Consider the following 19,592-nt stretch of genomic DNA (forward strand, 5'->3'; position numbering starts at 1 on the left):
GCATATTTTGTATCTTTTGTAGATATCTCTGATTAAGTGTTTATTATTAGAGAAGTTTTTACAATGTGCATCTCAGTACAATTGGTATCCAAATATAGGTTTGATAATTCTGTGACAATATTATTATCCTTTTTTAGCTGGTTACGTTTTTCTATATCACCCTGCTGCGCAGATTTTTTTTTGGCGACGTGAACATGACCAAGGAAAATTATCAAGCTTACTCTCGTCTATCGAAATACTATTGAAGCGAAGAAGAAAACAACAGAATTGAAGCAATATAAGCAGTTTATCGGATTTTACCCATTAGGAGCACCTGAATTCACTCCCGGTTTTTAATGGAGTTCGTGTTGTCTTTTATGTATTTTTCAAAGTGTTGTTGTAAATGCCCTTTTGTTTTGTGATTCTTTGCTTACCTCTTGATTTTGGTTGTGACTGTCTTTCAGTGTTTATAAAAATAATACGCATTAGGAGCATCTGAATTCACTCCCGGTTTTTAATGGAGTTCGTGTTGTTTTTATATATGTAATTTTCAATGTGTTGTTGTAAATGCCCTTTCGTTTTGTGATTCTTTGCTTACTTCTTGATTTTGATTGTGACTGTCTTTCAGTGTCTATAAAAAAAATACGCACTCGACATCAGGAATATTCACACTGTGGTTCGAGGCTGATATTTTACAGTATCAATTGTATAATAGCGCATAATTTATAAATATATCAAACAAGATTAGAATCTTCAATACTGTTCATTTTTTGGTATTTTGCTATTGCTTAAAATATGTTGTAATTAATGCAGTTATATGTTACTATGTTAGGCAATGCATTATAATCAACACAAAACAATCTCTCGATTACCTTATTTTTAATCATAACTGGAATTTATTTTATTTATTATAACCATTTTTTAATATATAATAAAACATGCAATGTCATACCAACATGTGAAGTATGTGGCAAAAATCTCTGTCATTTTTACGCCCCTTGGTTATTTTATGACCCTTTAAAGCTCATAAATAAAACAATCAAAGAAACAATTAATTTTGCATGTATCATGTTTCATTTCTCTCCCCCTATGCCATCTTTTCTTTGGAATGCTTTGTTGAATGTCAGTTTCCTGGCTCTTTTCCTCAATTCAGTCCCGGATATGATGTGTCTTTTTACATGTACAGTGGTAATTCAAGAGGACACTTTAGTTCTAATATGAGCTCATTATAAACATCCACCTTTAATGTTTTGGTACTTGTACGAAACTCAGGATTCAATGGTTCATGATCAAATGTTGGGTATTTTTTTTTTTGATGAGTGCCATATTGTCTAGATACATCATTTTGATTATAGGTCTTCAATTTTCACATCGAACATTCCCATGTCTGCTCCTGTCTCCATTGCTGTTAATCATTCTGAGGAAAGAAAATGTAATGAATTTATAAATAATAAAATTGAGAATGGATATGGGGAATGTGTCAAAGAGACAACAACCCGACCAAATAAAAAAAAACAACAGAAGGTCACCAACAGGTCTAGGCTACAATAAATTATCTTATGTTAAAACTTTCCTCATTTCTGTGTTGTGTAAAAATAAAAAGAATGCACAATTATGGATGGGAATGGTATGACATCAAAATTTACTTATTACTTTATATACTGCCATAAGTCCAGTAATCACTAATGGACTGGACTTCTGATACTACATGTATATATAATATTATAATCAATCAAAGTTGAAATTTGTTTCTAAATAAAAAAAAAGATGGAAATATGATAATTTAATTCATCATCATCAAAGTATTGGTGTTTGCCAGTGGCAAGTATTTCATACACGTGTAGTTTTAACCATCGGTCTATTTATGTGCTCTTTATAATAAGATCCGTGAAACAACGACGAAAGACATTAAAATATATACTAACTACTTTATACAAAAGTACATTAATGTATAATAGATTGAAGTGGAAATTTAATTTGATTGAAAATTTATCGTACATAGTCATATATGTAGCACCTTGCCAGAGATGTTATACATCTATCTATGGTAGCACACAGAAACGTGTCCGATTCCTCAAAAACGCGTCAATGATTTGATAAACATTTCAAATTGCAGTGGCGAAACCACTTCTGCGGGACGCTGGTCGAGCAGTACCCTCATAGACATACATTTTGTAAAAAGACATTTATAGGCATCACCGGATAATATTAAAACAATAGAATTTACTTACTATTTATAAACGATGATTTAAACTTTACAAAACTTATTAAATGCAATGTTAATGGGTTTTTTTTTCTAAATACGCATGACATATTTGCCACTGGACATTAAGTAATCAATAGTAAATTATGTGTTGTAAACTTAGCCTGCAGTTATGCTTGTTATGAATTACCTTTGCTGCACAAACTAATGTTTATCACTGACATACAGTAAACGTGGTCAAGCACCAGGAATGAAATACAATATAAATGTACATGATGTTTTAGTTTTCTAAATTGTGAAGTACCTCTGTCTGAACTTTATAATAATAATAATCATATTGATAAAGAAAATCATAAATTAAAGCGCATCAAATAAAAATAACTTTTTATTGTGCATTTTTTTTTTAACCAGACCTATAGTCTGTGTCTGCAAGCAGAAGAAAGCGTGCACAGTGTAGCATACCTTGGCCGTTTGTCTGCATGTACGGATTACTAAACCTTTCCTCCAGATTTTTTTTGGGCACCTGCTTCGACTTTTTTTTCTAATCATTTACAATCCAACCGAACAATACGGGTTCTATCGTATCCCACACCATTAATATTGAATTGCGTTTTTACTTTACAGAGTATCATTGGGGGTATATGAGTTTTGAAATATTCTGGCGTTTTTATCCGGACACATTCTAAATTATCGGACACGTTTTTGAGATTGTAACAATACAAAAGAGGTTATTGTCTTAAGTCAGGAGTTTGATATTCTGTAGTTGGTTTTCAAGTTTGAATGGTTTTACACTAGTCACTTTTGGGGCCCTTTACACCTTGCTGTTCGGTGAGACCTCATGCCGGCACGATGTTGAAGACCGTACTTTGACCTATAATGGTTTACTTCTACAAATTACGACTTATATGAACAGGAGACTTTTCTCATTGGCAGTTATACCACATCTTCTTATATATTAATACAACACTGAGCCACCCAACCCATCCACCCCAATTACTCGTTTGTGAGGGCTGCCTAGAGTCAGAGGTGGATTTAGGGGGGCTGGAGACCCCCCCCCCCTTTTGGAAAAAAATTGGTTGCTTATCTAGGGGAATCATTGAAGCGTGACTGGAGTCGGCCCCCTCTTAGGTCAGTCACTGGCCCCCCACTTATGTAAATTTCTGGATCCGCCACTGAGAGTGGTTACACCGGGCCAAAAATGCATCGGACTGAAACAACATACTAGTTGTGTGTACACTGACAATCAAATTAAAATTAAAATAATGTATAAAATATTGTAAAAAATAATTTTTCATTTGAGTGCATTTACGTAACAATAACACAATGTAACCGTAGACATAAATATCAATGTTACACTCGTAAGTATTCTATGTAGTTCCTTAGTCAACCCTAGGTCTGCATTCCGGCGATATAGCCTAAACTTCATTGTAACAATAACTTTTTTACGACTGTTACATTTCAATGTAACCATAGCCAGTACCAAAATAAAATAGAAATTCAAATATTTCACAGACATCTTTATTTACATATAAAAATAGGAAGACTGTTGAATGATTTTCAGTGGCGGATTCAGAGGGGGGCATTTTTTGTAAAATGATTAATCAGACTAGACTTCGTAAACTTTGCCATTTCCCGAGTATTTAATTTTTATACGACAATTCTTTACTTATAAAGACATTTTTCGCTGGCCGGTATTTACTGATTGTCAAAGTCATGTGATTTGCGTTGAAAAAACGGCACTCGGTCATTTTGAAATTCAAATTACAGTAATACACATTGCTTAGGCTGAGGTTTTCATGACAATCAGGAAACCTTCAAAGCGACACAGGATTGAACAAGAACGTATTGACTTCTATTTCATTATTCCACTAAACAGAAAGTAATGGTAAATACTCTATAGACTATTACACTCTCATGAAAAAAAAGTTCCACAATACTATTTACCTACGAAAACATGTTTAACAAATTGAATAATGATCCCCAGTCAGTATAAGCTCTAGAAAGATTTCAAGTCTCAAGTACGAACCATTTGATTTGAGGAGGCAGTCTGAGATATTTGAGAGAAAAAAGAATGACTCTGATTTTTGCCTTAAACAAAAATGTTGGCCGTATCTGGATTGAAAACAATAGTCTTGTCCACTTTTTTGCTATTAAAAGCTAAAATTTCCAACAAAAATATTTAGCATGAAATGAACATGATGAATAAAAACGGGCGTATTTTTTTGTGGCCGGGGTTTGCATGTCTGACTGGAATGCATGTTTTGCCGGACTTATATATATTGAATACTTTTTTCAAGACCAGACTGCATGCAACCTGCCTACTAGGTGTGACTTTTATGTCTCCATTTGTTGACCGTCATTCATAACTTCGTTGTCATTTCAGACACGTTCGTAGTCTTTGTTGGATTTGGAACCCCTCACTTCGGTTCTCTAAGTTATGTTGGGTGAAACATATCAATCAAACATTTTGATAAAAACTGCTTCTTTGTCTTTTTTAACTCGTGTCGGTTGTATTGTAAATTTCATCTAATTTCCATGTCTATTTTTTACTGACAAGTCCTACATCAAATATATATAAAAATATACATATACATATATGCAGCAACAACTGAACAGCAAAAAACACAGCAGTCAATGTGGCGAGATGAAATAATTTTGTAGGCACCTAGGACTTATATATTAAAATGTTTCCCAAATTAAATGAAGCATTGGGCCCTATAAAAAAAAATCCTGTCAAAATAGGAAACACATTTTTAAAAGGGGGTTCCAAATCTGGAGATAGGGTTTCCAAATAGATTTCCCTTTTCAAATTTATGCATTTATCGTTAAAAAGGGGTCCAACCTTCGAACCCCTCCCCCTTCTTACGCCGAGGGGTGTACCGCACCTCCCTTTATCCAATCATTTGTTTAGAAAGTCAGGCTGATCATTTCACAAATATCAATTTGACAAATATTAATACTATAATCTATTTAATAAGGTTTGGCAAAGAAGTAATAAAATGTATATCCAAAACAACCCGCGATTTTATACCTATTTTGACATTTACAGAAAGTTCTGTAACCAGAGACGGATCCACCCATTGTTTTAAAAGAGGGTTCCAAACACAGGCACTTGTTTCTATCCATAGTCGACCTTTGTATGGATAGAAACTAGTCCTATAACATATATGACTTCGCATTCTTATTCAATTTTTAACGTTTTTATACTGATATTTCCAAAAAAAATTTTGGCACATTGATAGTAAAAAGAAAATATCAGAACAGCAAATAAAAATAGTAAATAATGCCACCGAGGTCATATGTTATAGGACTAGGATAGAAACAAGAAAACCCCAAACACTCTGGATAAAAGGAAAAAAGGGGGGTTCCAACTCAGTCCCCTAAAGATTTCATAATTATAGCGAAAAAATGGGGGAAATAAAATATTTTAAGTATAAAATAATGCATTGAACGTCCAAAATAATTTGGTGTTCCCACCCCCGGAACCCCAGGGGTCCGCCACTGTGTAACGCGTATTCTGCTTTTTTAACTAACGTAATATGTTTTGAATTAGATATATGCTACACTTTTCTCAGTGTTAAAAGATTCAATGTACTACTATACCTTAATCTACCTTCAATCCCATTGTGGTATTCAATCCAGAAGAAGTTTGAACTGTTGAACTTTTGAAATGTCAGTGCGAGTGCAAAAATAACGTTTGTAAACAATGAATGACGTCATGTGTAAATCCAATCACATAAACGTTTTACAATAGGCAATTGTATGTTCCATATTGACGCGCTTTTGTGATGACGATAATAACATCAACGGCAAAATTTGAGACAGCAGATCAGCCGGGAAGGATAGGATACAGAAATACAGCAGAGAAAATATCGGTTTACCAGCCACTTGCAGAAATTCTTAAAGTTACAGAAAGAGACGATTGTTACGACAAGTCAGAGATGGCGGATCCTTTTCGAATCATCTACGGATTGCTATTGTTCATGTATGTTTTACAAGTCAAATGTAGGCTATGTCTTCTTCCATCACAAGTTTTATTCCGTGAGCATCCTGTCAGATCATATATTTTGCCGGAATCAACATTCTGTATACTGTGTCAACAGAATACAGAATGTTGATTCTGTATACTGTTGACACAACATTCTATATTCTGTTGACATTTATACAAAAACAATGTCTTTCCCTTCAAGAATTTAGTTCAAATTTATGTTGTTCATAAGGGAACAGAACATTCGATTTACATATATACAACACAATGTATATATATATATATATTTGTTTATAAAAAAAGATGCCGTATTATTGCCAACGACACAACAACAACAGCAACAACATATATTTTATTTGCCAAGCATGGCACCCAAAATGAGCGGAATAATCACAACTCTCCACAGCAGATCAGATGACCAGAAATTAACAAATATAGGTCACCATACGGCCATCAATAATGAGCAAAGCCATATCGCATAGTCAGCTAAAAAAGGCAACAAAATGACAAATGTCAACGAATTCAAACAAGAAAACTAACGTTCTTATTCATGTACAAAAATGAACGAACAATGGATATGTAACACACCAACAAACAACAACCACTGAATTACAGGCTCCTCACTTCGGACAGGAACATATATACAGAATGTGGTGAGGTTAAACATGCTAGAATCTTCCCCCTAAACCTGGAACAGAGTTGTAACAGTACTACATAACAACAAACTATAAAATTATGTTGAAAAAGGCTTATTTAACTTTAAATAACAGATGAATGCAAATAGAAATACATCTCAGTAACAAAAACATAATGGACGTTACAGTTACTCAACAAAAAAGGTCACTAAATACAGATCTGAGAGTACTTGCAGTTACTGACAGCTAGTTCAAAGCCACTAACAACTAATAACAAAAATCATGCATCTAACTTCAAAGACTTAGTTCATAGTTTTTTTTTTTTACTTCTGTTGATTATATTTAATCTTAGTTTTTTTCTTCTGTTAAAAAGAGATTAAATAACGGACGCAATGTTCAACAAATTTGTTTAAAGATGGCAAATTTGTGTTACATTCGTTAAATTTATAATAATACACACAAACTAAAGAGACAGAAAGACAAAGTTTGTCTCCAACGACAAGCAAGAATAAACCAAGAAACAGAAAACAGACAATTTTTCAATGTCCTATTTGGCTGGCTTTCATATTATTCCCATTGTTGTTATAAAGTAGACAGAAGCAATGAAGAATCGATAATAGTGTGGTGCTTGCATATGAAGAAAAGAGAATAACAGGCAAAATTAACAATAAAAAGGGAAAAATGATATAGAATATTACAGAATACAGAAATGAAGAAAAGAGAATAACAGGCAAAATTAACAATAAAAAGTGAAAAATGATATAGAATATTACAGAATACAGAAATGAAGAAACACTTCCAGACCTGACCCTTTTATAAGTTGCACATTTTTTTTATTTTATTTTTTTGCCTTTTAAATCTTTCTGTTCGGACACCATATTGGTCCGACACCCCAATAGCCTGACGCCCTATTAGTCCGACGACCCATTGGACCGACACACGAATACTAGTAATCCGACACATAATTATTGAGCAATACTTTGTATGAATAATATTTATATTTTAAGAGGATAATCCCCATAGTTTAAAATGATCCTACTGAGATTCCTCAAAATAATAACATATTAGAGTACATGTATTAAAAATTTGCTTAATGTCCAGTGGCAAATATTACATGCATGTTCAAAACAATTGTTAAATAAGTTCAATAGGTAAGTCCTGTAAAAGATGTCATCTTGGGTGAAAGAAGGTCAATGAAACTTGGACTGCCACTGGACAACGAAAGCATATTGAAGGTGGACAGGAATTTGCCCTGCTGCATATTCAGACAAAAGGCCACCGACGGCCTCTCAAAGAGTTGTTGCAATAGTTATTAACCTGTAGAGATCATGGCACTCTCTTTCTATACATGCTATATGAGGCATCCGATTAAAGGTGACCAATCTTACATTTGTTGAAAATTAAACATCCCGCACAATTTTACTACCAATGGTTTTACTGTTTTTACTGTATCACATAAACATTATCCGTTGTGATGACTGACTTGCACTTCTGGTGACATTTTCTTAGTGAGAATGTGTTCACATATGGAACATATCTTGTCCTTATGTCCCACGTAAGTGTCATCAATAACTCCTGAACCACTTTACAGAATTTTGTAAATCATCGATACAAACTTTATCTCATGATGTATTTTTTCAAAGGACAATTTACAAAGTGTTACGTCCATAATTAATACCATAACATGCATGTTGGGAAAAACAACTTTTTTATAAATGCATGCAAAGTATTTGATGCAGTATGATCTATTGTTATAGGTATCTAAAAATGGATCCCACCAGAACACAAAGACTAAGTCTATGAGGAAAATAAAGTTTTAGATCAACGACTAAAAAATGTCATGAACAGATAAAACATGAGATAGAGATAGAACTGGTATGAAAGGTGACAGTAGAACATTGAAATAATTTGAAAGGTAGGTATATATATAGTTTTACACTCAATTATGATTTTTTTTAAAGTAAGTATTTGCAGTTATTCCTATAATTTTATTTCAATATCATGAAATGTTGTAGTGTGTTCATATGACAACAAACCAACAGCGAGCAAGTTCAAAAAAATAAAGAGTAGAAATACAATTCTTCAACAATTGAAATATATCATTAAAGTTAACAAAGAAGTCTACGGGAAGTACATAATCCGTACACACAACTTCTTATATAACTGTTTCACAGATTGCATTGATATTGTGCTCGAAAAATCAGATTATATTAATACATATGTGTTTTGTTGCCGATCCAAAGATGTCAGACTATTACAGCAGGACATAGTTGAACTAAAGGAAATATAAACAAAGATATCCTTCTCTGTAACCGAATAACAGATTTAAAAGATAGTAATTTATTATAATGAGAATTTCCACTGGTACTAATAATGAAAAAAATCACAAAAAGAAGACTTTTATTTAATTTTTAAACTATTGAATATGTATAAAATGATAAAAAATTGTAGGATTGTCACTAAGACAACTATCCACCAAATTTGAGACGATGTGAATGTGAACAATAATATACAACTGTGCAGACTTCAACAATGAGAAACCCATACCGTATTGTCGGCTACAAAAGACCATGACATAAACAATATATGAAACAATTTAATTCAGAAAAATTAACGACCTAATTTATAACAAAACAAATTAAAAATGTTAAAAGTGCAGCCCGTATTGAAAACATTGATATTTGCCATGAACCCAGACTTGGGACGCTAAAATTCTTCTCCAAATCGTATAAGATCAGGTCCTAAAGTCATACAAAATTTTCTCAGTGCCCGGAGAAAAAAAATCGTGGTCGAAAATTGAAATCCAGCATTTTGATTGGTTGATTTGTTGATTTTGGAGTTTGCATAAATAACTGACTCGAAAGTTTAATGACTTCAAGGCCAGTTTTCAAGTACGTAAATCAAACATTGTTTCATTATTTTTCTTTCATTTTTCTCCCTGTATAATATAAACCTTGTATAATTAACGTTATACCACCTTTTGCAATGCATGTACACTGATTCACATTATGTCATGGTTGACCTATGTTTAATCTTATTATTGGACTTTAACAAAATGATAAATGTTATAATCCACTTTTTCCTTTCCAGAAACAAGTTGGCAAAGATATATATCACATGCATAGGAAGAGCAATGGAAAATAACATTGAAGCAGAATTATGAAACAGTTATTAAAAAAACCCATTAAATTGAGAGAGAGAAAAACACATTTTTTTACTTTTTAATGCTGTTCATTCTTAAGATTACTGTTTATTGTATTTCGATGGAAGTTATTGCAGTTGATAAGAAGATAGAACAAACATTTGAGTTCTTCAGCTTGTTTTATTCAGTCAATAAAAATTAATTTTGAAAAGCAAACCATATATGTTCAAAAATCCAAAAGGTTAATTATGTACCAAATGACCTCCGTCAGACATTAATCAGTCTGTTGGAAATCTTTCTTTAAATTTTTATGCTTATTTTACAAAATGTACCTTTGTTTGTATGTCTGTAAGATTCAAATCAATCAGAGATTTCTGAGGAACTACAAACCAAGAGTTTCTGAAAGTCATCAGTCCTCATGTGAACATGCTATACTGAGTAATGTAGTTCTTACCCTTTCAACTCCCCGTTAACGGGATGCCTAAATATTGTAGCTCTAAATTTCATATATTCTTTTCGTAAAATACGCTCTGCAGTTTTATAGGAAAGAGAACAAGAGTTATGCATACATGTATTTAAGTTACTATTCACAATACACTCATTACAAGTGAATGAAATTGCAGCATGATTAATGTATACAAAAAAAAAAAGAAATCTGTCAATAAATGTATTTAACCATTAAAAATCTTACATTGAGCATATGATTGGAAATTTATTTATGAGAAGTTAGACTAAAAAAAGTGGTCGCATTCTGAATATTCGCTCAGCTCACAGTAAAAGGAGAAAAACATACACTGTTCAGTCTGAAGGTACCTGTTCATGTAGGGGGACATGTCTTATAGCAGATTCTCTCCTTGTGGTGAACTAGCATGTTAAAAACGAGCTCAGTGCATTATTGGTCTAGTTCTGTACAAAATATGTTAATTACATTGTATTTATATCTGAGTATTATGTCCTCTTCCTGCACTTAACTTGCCACTGGATCACATAACATCAATCCATCCACCCATCTTCTCAAAAGTAATATATCGAGTTCCAATGTTCAATATGTTCTGATTTGACTCAAGCAAGATATAAATACATGTAATATGGTATTGTCAAATAGAAGTATTAATAAGTATTAAAAACATAAACCTGGTAGACCACACAAGATGCAATTCTGACAATAAATATGACAGAATATTTAAAAAAAAAAAAAAAAAGCTAAAGTAACTGTCGAAGAGCTGGATCTAAAGCTGAACCACTTCAGGACAACAAAAATCAGAGAAATAAAAAAAAAACATAACGAAAACATTAACATGTCACGATAAAGAAAATGAATGGAAATGGGGTAAGTGTCAAAGAGAACAATTAACCCACCCCAAATATACAAAACAACTAGGCATCACTATACAGATACAGTCTGATTTAAAAAGTGTTATAATGAAACAGTACTGAAGAAATTAGTAACGAAACACTACTTACGAAATCAGTACTGAATCATTACTGACGAAATCAGTACTATCAAAATCAGTACTGTCAAAATCAGTACAAAATCAGTACTGAAACAGTACTGACAAAATCAGTACTGAAACAGTACTGTCAAAATCAGTACTGAAACAGTACTGACAAAATCAGTACTGAAACAGTACTGTCAAATTCAGTACTAAAACAGTACTGTCAAAATCAGTACTGAAACAGTACTGACAAAATCAGTACTGATTTCATTGAAAGTATAACATTATAAGTTTTCAGTCTTTCCTAACAGTACTGATATGCACGAGGGTAGAAATGTACCAAAAAAGTATAGATAAATTATTGGTAGTGTATACTACTGTTGCCTTTATTTATGAACATAACACACTATAAGAGGTAAACAAACAAAAACGTCTGCAATTTCATCATTAATGTGATAAGTGCGTCTTAAATGTAAGGTCTAGTGGATTGTGGAATATTATATTATACGTAGGCTTATTCTGATCTGATAAATTTTTCTGGGAATTCAGTATTTTGGTTATAATTCTTTTACTAAGGCTCTTACATCTGGAGTTTACTTGAAAATTATGTTTTAAAACCATTGTTTTAATTTAAGAATTCATCATAGTTTCGAAAGTATATTTTGCTTGACATAAGATAAGCTAACGTAACAAGAAAATCTTCAGAATAACTTTGAACTAGAATCTACGACAAACGTTAAGATTGTAGCAGTTGTAATTCATCCTCCAAGTCCTCAATAGTGACATTTCGGCTGCCTCACCGTTAGCATGTTTATATCGCACTATAATTGATATGTAACGTACATGGATGTTCATTACATGCAGAACTACTTTACAAAAATTTTCAATATTGAACTGTATTCTTGATGGTTTAAGAAACTAGTACTCCATAACTTTCATGCAAATCACGACCACAGTAGTAAGACTAAAGGTGAATCTTACCAAAATAAAAAGTTCAAGAAAAAGAAATATATCATATAAGATAACTACTTACTTCAATACTGAACTCTTCTTTCATCATATCCCAATAAACTTCTATGTCACACAATTCGGGAGAGGCCATTCTTAAAATGGATAAACGTTTGACAAATTCCTTTTCATTCTTTCGGCATTTAAATACACGTAAAAAGTTTAAAATGACTTCTCTTGTGTCAGTCCATATGCGGTTAAAGTCTAGATCACTTATATTTTTAAAACAATTATTAGTTACTTCTTGCCTTTTCTCATAAAGGAACCGAATCCACTGATGTTGTTCAGGCTCTAAATTGTCTGCTAACAACAAATACTGCACAGTCCATAAATCTAGATTATCTATATGAATTTTCTTAAAAGAAACATTGCTAATATCAGTCATTAAGAATTTTTCAGAAAATGTAAACAATGATTGAAATAATTGTTTGTTCCCTTGTGCACAGCTATTATGACTATTTGATTTTGAACACATGTGACAGGAGGAATTTGTCACATGATGATAAAGTTGTCCTTTGTGATCCGTCACATATTTCTTTAAATTTTCATCTGTTGGATTATCGTTTAGACAGTTGTATATGAAGAATTCTGTCAAACTGTCTTTGCATAAATCGTATAACAGGTATAGCAGCTGTAGAATTTTTCTATCTGCCATTTTTCTAAAAAATAATGACGTGTAAATATGTTATTATTATAAAGACAACTGACCAATTCGATCTAGTTTTTTCATACTTTCTATAATTGAATGGCGTTTTTATTATCAACTATCGGTTTTTCTACAACACCTATTTTCCTCACCTTACCGACTTTTCCCCTTATTTCAAACAGAAGCGTCTTTGAAAGAATAAACATCAGTTATCATTATCCTTCAAAGTCATATTTTGCTGTATAGATGATTTACTTTCGGTTTTTCGTAGTGATGCAATGTTAGGTGAACATGTTAGTCGCATATACTCCATAGTTGATTCTGCTTACTATCTTGGCCTTCGTCTAGAAACTCACATTTAAGGTCAGTTGTGAACAAAACTTAACGACAAACATGACACAACAGATGATTTTGACTTCCCTATTGTGCACTTTCCGTTTTTTTCAACGACGTTATAACAGGGCATAAGTTGTTAGTACATATCTCCGAGATACGGTTTAAACAAATTTTAGCTCCTATAATTTATTTATTTGATTAAGGTTTAATACGAATCTGCTTGACCAAAGGTTCATTTAAATAAATTTAGAGTAATCATTTTACAAACGCCGTTTGAGACCGTTATAGAATTACTGTTTGTTATAAGACGATGGGTATGTTACAATAGTCTTTACCCTCAATCCCGACCTATGGCCTCAAAACATTCATTCAACAGGCAATTAAATCATATGTGTACTATAATCTCACAGAAAGGGGTTTCAAATAATATGGGTTTTTTTTTATAACATTTAAATGCAAAATATTATTCGTCAGACATTTTACTTCAAAAACCAATTATCTTTATTTTATCTAATTTTTTTTATTTACACCAGACGTTTTGTCTACAAAAGACTCATCAGTGACGCTCGATTCCCAAAACGTTAAAAAGGCCAGACAAAGTACGAAGTAGAAGAACATCGAGGACCATAATTCCTAAAAGTTTTGCCAAATACTCTTAAAAAAATCTATTCCTGATGTAGAAAAGCCTTAGTATTTCAAAAATTTAAAAGTTTGTAAACAGTTAATTTATAGATAATACGATATCAATGATAATTCATGTCAGCACATAATTCTGTGCTGACTGCTGGGCTGGTGATACCTTCGGGGAATTAAAACTCCACCAGCCATTTTTTGGTCCACTAGCTGTTTCATATTGTTTTTCATTTATCAGAGACTTGTATATGTTATATAAATAAAGGCAATAGAAGTATACCGCTGTTCAAACTCATAAATCCATGGACAAAAATAAAATCGGGGTATGACTAAAACCGAGGGAAACGCATTAAATATAAGAGAACAACGATATAACACTACAATGAAACACACATAGATAAATCCCACCAGAATAACAAATATAACATATATAAAACATCAAAACCAAATACATGAATTTGGGATAGACAAGTACCGTGACACGTCTTATCGCAATGTGAATTTACACTCAAAAATAAGAGAAAACGACACAACGGTATACTGTAATACACACAGACACGAACTATAATATAACAATAATGTTGAACCTGGTTTTGTGGCATGCCAAACCTCGCACGTGTATGGCCATGTGAAATATAACATCAAAATGACAACACAGGACTACACTATTAACAAATTGGAGAACAAAATTGACAAAGAATCACATGAACAACAGCCCAAAAAAAGGGGACAAGTTCAAAATTTTGATACGCCAGAAGTGCATTTTGTCCACACAAGACCTACGTTTGACGCCCAGATACAAAAGCCGAAACAAGTACAAAGTTGAACAGCATCGAGGACCAAAAGATCAAAAAAAGTCTTGCCAAAAACGGCAAGGGTTTTCTGTTAGTTACCAGAACATCTCTATTATTTAGAACAATTCATACTTTTGCAAACAGTAAATTTTATAAAATGACTATTCAAAAGATGTACATGATAAACTGAAGTAAAAGTGTGGATGATGGTGATTCTAATTTTATGGGTAAACCTTTTCATCAAAAATAGTTTTTTTCATATATATAAACAGTTTGAAGATTGCTGCCCAGTCTTGTTTTTGGTACTGATTTCGTAACCAAATTTATTTCAGCTATCCAGTCTGGTTTATTCTTAAGTTTATTAAAAAATGATGTCTCGCTAGAGGCAGCCACTTCCATCTATGATATATGTTTTACACAAATAAGATCGCTTTAAACCAAAAATTTTAAAACTAAAGCTTTATTTTCAAATTTAATAGATTCATTGTTCTATAATATAATTTTTCTCATATCTGTAGATATTTTTGGTTCTTTCGTTAGACCACCACCTGGTAATGTCCAACATTTCCTGATCATTCTTCAGGGAAATCGCCATTTTTTTTTTAACACTAACCAGTTCGACCTTACTGTATATAATAGTGCTGAGAAATAATTTTCAAACTCCTTCACAATCCATTACTAGTCGTTTAACCCACATAGCTTTTAAAGCAATGAAATAATTTCTTATATCTATCATATCTTATTCCCCCTTTTCATATGGACAAATGATTGAATTTCTTTTTACTTTATCTGGTTTATTATCCCAAACAAATTTAAAACAACTTTTTTTTATCTCTTTCAAATATTTCTCTGAGAATTCACAGGCAGATCCCACTAAAGTTAAAAAAGCTTCAACGGATGCTTCATTTATCAAACACTTTTCATCTATCCAAGTTTATTTTCCAAATTTAGTTTCTCACAGTCCTCTCTACAATGCCCAAAATATATGCCAAAAGTTTTAACTGGTCTATTAATCCAGTTGATTCCCTCAATATGTATCTATAATAATTAGACGCAGTCATCCTAACCAAAAGCACATGTATTGCCAACTCACAATTTACTTGATTTACTTGAAAATAAAGGTATTTGTTATGAGTGATATTCGTTTATCTTTTCAATACGTTTCGTCTGTTGTTAGTCAATCATTGTATCGATTCATTTTGAAAATACCTACATGACTCAATGTTTCTGAATTTAACATTGACAACGTTCATTGACATATAAGTACAAAAACTTGCATTGCATATTTTTATTTTTTTCTTCAAACTTTAGATGATTTGAGATCATATAGTAAGCCCTGATTATCTGAAATAATGGTAACCACATCCGATACAAATGTAAGTTTTTGTTTCATATTTCCTTACCTATGAAATTGACCCAATTCAAAATTTAAATCATTGTGTTTAAGTTATGCATTGATGTCGTAAACCGCCTAAATACCATCTTTTCAATTTAAATTATACGGTCGTCGAGAGTCGGCAGGTAAAATAAAATATCGGAAATTGAATCGATTCTTATTGCTTCTTTGTAAAAACTCTCCAAATTATATTGTTGTAAGTTGTTGATAAGATCAGTGAAAGTTCGTCATGCTAATTCTTATTTCATATAATTAAATAAGAATATCACAATCTCATAAATGCAAACTAAAGGATTGAGGTGTCACAAGACAACATCGTTGCAATTTTTCACCTGTACCTGGTCAGGAGCATCTGGCCTTTCTTAGACCTGTATATTTATGTTTATAAATTTAGGTCAGGTATATGTTTCGTGGGACGTACATCTTAACTGAACTAGTACACTGCTTTGTTTTGGGCAGCTGAAGCCCGCCTCTGAGTACGAGATGTTGTCGATGTGTTTACGACCCATTAGTGGCATTGGGCTCTTTGAATGGGTTGATGTCTCTCTGACACATTCCCTATTTTCATTCTCAATTCTATTTTAATACAGCTTAGGTATAGTCTGCCCGTTCCTGCATCTAGAAATGCCTGTACTAAGTCATGAATATGACAGTTGTTGAATATTCCTTGGAGTTCGGCATTTTTGTAAGCTTTCTCCTTTTTTAAATCGTTGTTGATTGAATGCGTGTCTGAAATATTACTTGACGCAGGTTGTTATTTTTATACACAAAACGACCCCAATACTTTCTTAACTTTAGTAGTACTTTTTTGGCGCGCGAGGTTTTCCTTTCTTTCAAGTTATACCATTTTGCCGAAACTAGAACTTTGTCAAACTATACGATTAACAACAATTCCACAACTAAAGGGTCCCTGATATCTGCATTATTGTCCACCATTGTATTTCAATTTCACGGAACATTTTTTTTCACAGCATCCTGATTATGATGGGTTTGGAGATGGCTTCCCTAACGATATCGCTGTATTGGAACTTGAATCAGCTTTACCATTCAGTAGTTCTATTGCAAAGATTGAGTTGGCAGATGACGAGGGGAATTTTTCGGGAGACAAATGTATGATTACAGGATGGGGTCTGACAAATGATGGTAAGGTTTGGTATATTGTATGAGTACTTGTTCGTACAGTTTGGTTCAGCATTAGATCAATAATATATAATAGTGTGCCGTATTAGTTCAGTACATTATCTCATCCAATAAGACGATGATTGTGTTCTGCATTTACATTGAAGATTAAAGTATAATCCTTTGTTCACCAAAAAGGGTCAGGCATTTTAATTTATAATCCTTGTTCCTTTCACAACTAGTAAGGGTTAGGGTTAGGGTTATTTAACAGTAAAAACTGCATTACATTTCGAAACGAGTCAACTTTTTATAAACATTTCAAATTCTACTGTGACATACCACAAGCAACCCATAATGTTGGAATTTAAATTTTTGTTGTTGTTGTTGGTTTATTCTAAAACAGATTTACATTGTAGCACATCATTTAAGAACGTTTGCAGATTATTTTTTTGTGTTATAGACATCCTACAGTCACTTGATTGACCGTTCACGTTAAGGATTGCGAAATGCGATAATTCACAAAAATGACTATAACATGTACATAAATACATCGGGTCAATTAATTTGAACTATTATTAACTATAAAACAGCTAAGTATACTAGTTAGTTTAGCTGCAATTCGATTTTAAACGCAAATGGTAAATATGTGTACCAAGAAAGATAACTCAATTTCATTGGCAATATTATTACTAGTCCATATGCACTTTTTATATCAGCAGTTGATCGAAATATAACAACTGATTTTGTTTTCCAAGATAAGTCGCTGAACCGTACATTGTGCATTATTGAACTTTTGATTCTATTCTCCAACAGCCTCATATGGAATATACAGATAATGTTATACACAGTTATTTATTTATTTTTTTCAAAATAAGTACTTGTTTTCTTAAGTGGAGAATGGGATGCATACCTTTTTTATTGTTTATGTGTTTTTTTTATGTTTTTATATGTTATTCATAGCATCAATTTTGTGAAAAAAATTACTGTATACTGCTAAAACTAAACAAAATGATTATCCTAACGCACAAAAAAGAGGGGGCAAAATACGGAGATTTTTCCCAAACCATCAGACGCCATGTTTTGGACTTTACAAGTATTCTCCAGTTGTGATAGAGTTCTCTTCACTGATGTTATTGCCATGTTCGGAGTTCATCTTAAGATATCAATGCTTTGATTTCATTGGATGAGAACTCAGTTATGTTTGATATCATATACCTCTCTTTGGCTGTTTTGGTCGGGGATGTTTTTTCTTCGACACATTCCTATTTCCATTATCAATTTTAAATGTTAATGCAAATACAAACGTTTCATCATTCCAAATAATTTACATTCAGAACCAGGTCTTCCAGATGTGTTACAGGAAGTAACAATGACAGTATTGACTAATGCTGATTGTACCGACAAATGGTCAACTGTTACTGGGGCTACAATCAACGGAGGTCACATTTGTATCGGTAATGACCAAGACAGCGGCAAATCAGCATGCAATGTAAGCAGTCTAACGTATCTTGAAATTCTTTATTTTATACAAAGTACAATAACAATGTTGCAATATTTAATGCAGCGTTACAAGATTGAAAATCTTTTATAAACCAGGGGGCTGTTAGACTATATCTCCTGCTAGACAGGGTTATAACGATACATGTATAAGCAATACACTCTATTTACAAACCGGTACTGCTTCAAAAAGCGTCTATGTTGAGATAACAGAAAAGCTTCACAAAACCGTCAATAGAGCGGAAACTGTTTATTCAGTTCAACTCTGACATGATTATTAGAACATGAGTCTATGCAACTTTCGAAAGCTGTTAGAATAAACAATTCAATATTACACTTTTGCAGTTGAAACAATTAGTTTCCCTATGCCTCTCTTTCATTAAATCTTTCCAATTTCACACTTTTACTGTTTATTTTAAAGGGTGACAGTGGTGGACCTATGCAATGTGAGGTACAGGGAACAACCTACCTGGCAGGAGCAACATCATGGGGAATCAGTGGGTGTGGAGTAGGGTACCCTAGTGTATATACAAGGATTTCATTCTTCAGAGATTGGATCAGACAACAGACAGGGATCTAAATTAAAGGATGTAAAATCAATAATTTTGTTTGATTCTATTTGTGATTTTAGATATTATATAAATATATCTCGTTTTGTATAATATTTACCAACATATATTTCATGTCAATGAGGTTTTTGGGGGTTAAAATAAAGCAGCAATCAAAAAAGGATTACTCGGTAAATCTATGTATACAAAATATATGATCATTGGTCTATTT

The 19,592-nt window shown here is 32.6% G+C and overlaps 1 protein-coding gene and 1 long non-coding RNA gene across 2 annotated transcripts; both read left to right on the top strand.

Annotated features, from left to right (window-relative positions):
• Nucleotides 1–6,013: 6,013 nt before the first annotated feature.
• Nucleotides 6,014–10,014, top strand: LOC134728117 (uncharacterized). The gene is made up of 3 exons (XR_010108771.1): nt 6,014–6,167; nt 8,563–8,720; nt 9,896–10,014. It is a non-coding gene; the product is annotated as an uncharacterized LOC134728117 (long non-coding RNA).
• Nucleotides 10,015–16,152: 6,138 nt separating this feature from the next.
• LOC134681453 (chymotrypsin-like serine proteinase) lies at nt 16,153–19,409 on the top strand. Its single transcript, XM_063541090.1, has 4 exons — nt 16,153–16,176; nt 17,168–17,339; nt 18,650–18,804; nt 19,234–19,409. The coding sequence occupies exons 1-4, from the start codon at nt 16,153–16,155 to the stop codon at nt 19,390–19,392; spliced, it is 510 nt and encodes a 169-aa protein (XP_063397160.1). The 3' UTR covers nt 19,393–19,409.
• The last annotated feature ends 183 nt before the right edge of the window (nt 19,410–19,592 follow it).

This window comes from Mytilus trossulus, chromosome 8, assembly GCF_036588685.1.
Source record: "Mytilus trossulus isolate FHL-02 chromosome 8, PNRI_Mtr1.1.1.hap1, whole genome shotgun sequence".
NCBI classification, from domain to species: Eukaryota; Metazoa; Mollusca; class Bivalvia; order Mytilida; family Mytilidae; genus Mytilus; species Mytilus trossulus.